The following is a 4,617-nucleotide window of genomic DNA, read 5'->3' as shown; positions in this document are numbered from 1 at the left end:
TACCTATGTGAGTGCGAAGTGGGGCCGCTTCTTGAAGAATTGCCAAGGCCGAATTCTTTAAGAACACTCACAGAACCAGGCTAGTGTTCCAGGGCCATACCAGACACACCAGTGAGAACAAGAACAATGGTTGGACTAACTTCTGTGTGAGGTCTATTGTCTCGGTTTAAATAAACGGCAGAACAGTTCAAGACATCACGTTCACTGGTCAGCCAGTAAATCCGATAGGCTTTCACAACGAAAGGTTCAAGGCCAACAGCTACCTTTTCTGATGCAGGGTTAGTCTATGTGCTCTCTCTTTTTTCGAGTCTTTGTTGATAAACGTTGAGCATTTGCTGTATTCGGTCAATTTTTATTCATGTGGGGGATTGTTGGAGAAAAATGGTTGAATAAGAAATTGCCTCATAAATGTGTATATAACTCACACATTTAAGGCTCATCAGTTTTACAAAATTGATTGGGCAGTTTTGCTAGCATTAGTTGCCAGCCTTGATGGCTAGAGGCTCCTCCCCTCTCCCCCATGGTGTATAAAAGGAGGCCCTATTCCTTGAAAAGAGATATAGAATTTTTCCTTGACATTCATACACTGTCAGTCTACTTCTCCTATAATTTTCTTCCTGAGAGAGAGTGCTGACGTTGTCCGTTCGCTAAGCTAATCAGAAGGTGCTTCTGTTGTAGCTGGTAAAAACCGTTGTATCCTGGGAAGTAGACGCCGGCGTACCTCCAGCACCCAACGGTGACGCGGCGAATCTATTTTAAGGAAACTGTGGTATCACACAGGTTTCGGTTTGCTTCCGTTAACCATTTTATATTTTATCAGTATTTTATTCAGCATGTTATTTTTCTTGGGATTGAAGGTTTGTTTTGTTCATCTCATAATTTTGCAATATGCAATATAAAATTATGTAATGTGAGTAGTTTTTCCCAACAAGAGGCAACATCACTCTCTTATTCCTCTCTCGGGGTTTTGAGAAGTGGACGCAGCATGGGATTCTTTGGATTCTTTTTTCTGGTATGATTTGGCGCGAATCTTCTTGTAACACGACACAATTTTGATAAATGAATAAGACAGAGATATGGCCCAAATGATCGCGGTGAATAAGAACTAAGAGAACCTCTCAAATAGAATTTTTCTTTTTTGTGAGGAGTATTATCTTATAATAAAGTTATTAGTGTAAAAAACTCATTCAAAAAAGTGACGTGTTGTTCAGATTCAATTTTTATATGATAAAATTTATATTTAAAATAATTTTAAATTACATAATTTTTTTTGAATATATTTTAATAAATTTTCTAAATTTCTAACATTAATGCCATGTAATAGTCTCATCATGTAACTCAATTATTTAACATTGGGTTTTGTTGCGTTGATTGGTCAGGGCTATTCTGAATTCAAATAATTCAATAACTCACTTAATCAGATGATATATGTTTTAGAAAAATGAGCAATTTATTCTTAAATTACATTTACCATTTATTTTATTAATATACGATCCACCGTAACTCATACTTTTAACAACTTTATTTTTCACATTAAGGTTAGGTTTGGTATTTCTTAAAAAAATTAAAAAGTTAAAAAGTCACTATCCTATTTAAATCATATCATCTTATTTAAGTCGCATCATCTCTCTATCACGTTACTTCAAACACAACCCATATTTTATAAAAAATTAAAAAGTTCACTTATTTAAAACATCCCAAACAACTTAGGAGCTCAATTGGAAAGTTGATTAAAACTCAACTTTTAACCTATTTGAGTCACTTCATCTCTCATATTTTTTACTCAAAAAAAAAAAAAAAAAAATTAAAAATTAACTTTTAACCAATTTTTCAAAACATACCTACATATCTATTTGATAAATCCTATAATGCCGACAATTTGAATAGTAAGCCAAGGTGGACCCCAGCTAAAAGACATTTTACAGTGGCTTCATTTTAATCCCAAAAAAGTTGGGATGCTGGTTCACAAAAGTAAAATTAATATTAGGAATTATGAAAAAAATATTATGATAATGATCATGAAAATTTTTTTTATCTTTAAATTATTTATACAATAAAACATCACACACTAATCATACACTAATCAAAAGATGAAAAATTTTTATGATAAATTTCATAATATATTTTTCATGATGACTAGCATTATTGGCAACTTTAAAGCAAACAAAAGCATGCTCTCCTTCCCCCTCTGTCATGACTGAGTGCTTTTTATAAGGGACCTAGCTCTCATTTTCAAATTCAATCATACCCATATGCAAAGAAGGAAACAGAGTAACTAGAAAGAAGAAAAACTTTGTAGTTTCTAACATGTAAGTTTTATGTTGTTGCAAACGTTTTTTTTTAATTTTTTTTTTAATTTCATGAACTACACTTCCTTCATCTGCTACATCCTTTTAATTTAATTTATTTATATTTACATATAGTAAAGCATGTAGACACTTTGCACAATCCTCTGTTTTTATTATTTTGTTTTGGTTAACAAATTTTATTTTTATTGATTCTGTTTTGACAGAGTTTTCACTAATTTTATGAGATATGGTGCCCAATTCAAGAGTACAAGATCATGTCTCCCTTCATTTAGACAATAAGCTTACTCACCTGTCTCATAGGCACTGTGAATGTAATATCTACAAAGTATATGACCGACTTCGCAGACAAAATGAAAAGGCTTACGAACCAGAAATATTGGCAATAGGCCCATATCACCACCATAAAGCCAACATAGTGATGGAAGAACACAAGCTATGGAATTTGCAACAACTTCTTAAACGAAGAAATGAGACGAGCGTGGTTAGGTACATCGCAGCCATGAGAGATTTGCAAGAAAGAGCACGGGGATGTTATGCAGACTCTGTAAGCCTTAATGAAGACGAGTTTGTGGTAATGATGCTTCTCGACAGCTGTTTTATCATTGAGTTATTTCGCAAATTCACCATCACAAGTATGCAAGATGTGCATGACCCTTTGTTCAAAATAGAGTGGATCCACCATATCATATGGCGCGATTTATTGCTATTTGAAAATCAACTTCCATTCTTTATCCTCGTACAAATGTTTGAAATGACCAAAATTCCAGACCCCCGAGACAATATCATTGATTTAGCCATGCAATACTATTCTTGCACTAGGGAATATTACTATTACCCTATATCGCCCAGTCCTGAAAAGATTTCAACACCTTCCTCTTTAGTTTTACCCCATGATGTGAAGCATGTTCTTGACCTAGCACACCTTGTAACCTCTCATTCGTTTGCAAAACTGCTCGCAGAAAGAAATTATGGAAAGAAGAAAAAGAGATGGGAATTCATACATTGTGCCACAGAGCTACACGAGGCGGGGATTAGATTCAAGAAGGCTAATAATAGTACCCCTTTGCTCGATATAAAGTTTGAAAATGGGACACTGCAAATCCCACAATTCCCGGTTGAAGAGAAGACCGAGTGCCTTTTTAGAAACATAATTGCGCACGAGCAGCATCTTCAAGATTCGAACCCTAAATACGTCACGGATTATTTGACTTTCATGTTTTGCCTCATCAACTCGTCCAAGGATGTCAGCTTGCTCCGTCGTAATGGAATTATCAATAATATGTTAGGCGACGACGAAGCTATTTGCGCCATGTTTACCAAAGCCTCTACTTGTGTCTTTGTGTCTCGCGATGGCTTTTGTTACTCCGAAGTTTTCAATGATATCAATGAGCATTGTAGACGGCGTTGGAACATATGGACTGCAAAATTAAGGCATAATTACTTCAATAGTCCATGAACAATCATTTCGTTTCTGGGTGCTGTTGTGTTGCTTCTACTCACTTCGACGCAGACAGTTTTTACCATGTTTCCTTTCTTTCATAAATCCTTTCTTTCATAAATGTTGAACCGAGTTGTTGTTCTTGATTAATGAAAGAAACTGTTGTGTTTGTGTAAGATTGATCAATAGATTATGTACAATTGGGTTGTTTGAAAAGTTGCATAGGAAATTCTTCCATCCACTAGTAAGATACTAACTCACTCGCCTGGACAAATTTTCTGGTGGGTCTTTCAGAAAGAGAGCAATGAGGAGATGGCGGGAACAAGGTGCGAGAAGAACGTAGACCGGTTAATTTTTGGACAAATTATATCGCTAGTTCTTGTACATTATTTTTGTGTTATTTAATCTCTGTAATTTCAATGCATGTATTATGCTTTTATAATCAAAATTATAAAGTTGTTTAACTCAATGAGTTAATTTCAACTAACTTAATAATCATTTTCTTTTAAAAAATTCTAATCAATGTTATTGAATCAAATTGACACAATCTAAAATTAATGATCAAAATAAAATTAATTAAAATTACAAAGATAAAAATAATATAAAAGGCAAAATATAGAGACCGTTTCCACTTCAAAAAATGTGAAAACTAACTTTTGACAGTCAAACAATGTGTGACTCTCTGTTAATAGGAAACACGAATGGGGCTTGATTTTTCTTATATAGAAAGTGCAAAAGACAGGCCAAGCACATTCAATCAATATGGGGTAGGCACTTATAGTGAATTTTTTTCTAATTCGGGATTAATGTGTGCTTCTTAAAATAATTTTCTAACGCCATCAGCAATCATACCGTGCTTCTAAAAATAAT

The 4,617-nt window shown here is 34.1% G+C and overlaps 1 protein-coding gene across 1 annotated transcript; it reads left to right on the top strand.

Moving 5' to 3' along the window:
* Nucleotides 1-2,535: 2,535 nt before the first annotated feature.
* Nucleotides 2,536-3,765, top strand: LOC114265354 (UPF0481 protein At3g47200-like). Its single transcript, XM_028206134.2, has one exon. The coding sequence runs from the start codon at nt 2,536-2,538 to the stop codon at nt 3,763-3,765; it is 1,230 nt and encodes a 409-aa protein (XP_028061935.2).
* Nucleotides 3,766-4,617: the final 852 nt, after the last annotated feature.

This window comes from Camellia sinensis, chromosome 6 (assembly GCF_055761805.1).
Source record: "Camellia sinensis isolate YWXY chromosome 6, ASM5576180v1, whole genome shotgun sequence".
Classification (NCBI taxonomy): Eukaryota; Viridiplantae; Streptophyta; class Magnoliopsida; order Ericales; family Theaceae; genus Camellia; species Camellia sinensis.
The sequence above is the reverse complement of the archived record's forward strand: the minus strand, read 5'-3'. Positions and strand labels throughout refer to the sequence as shown.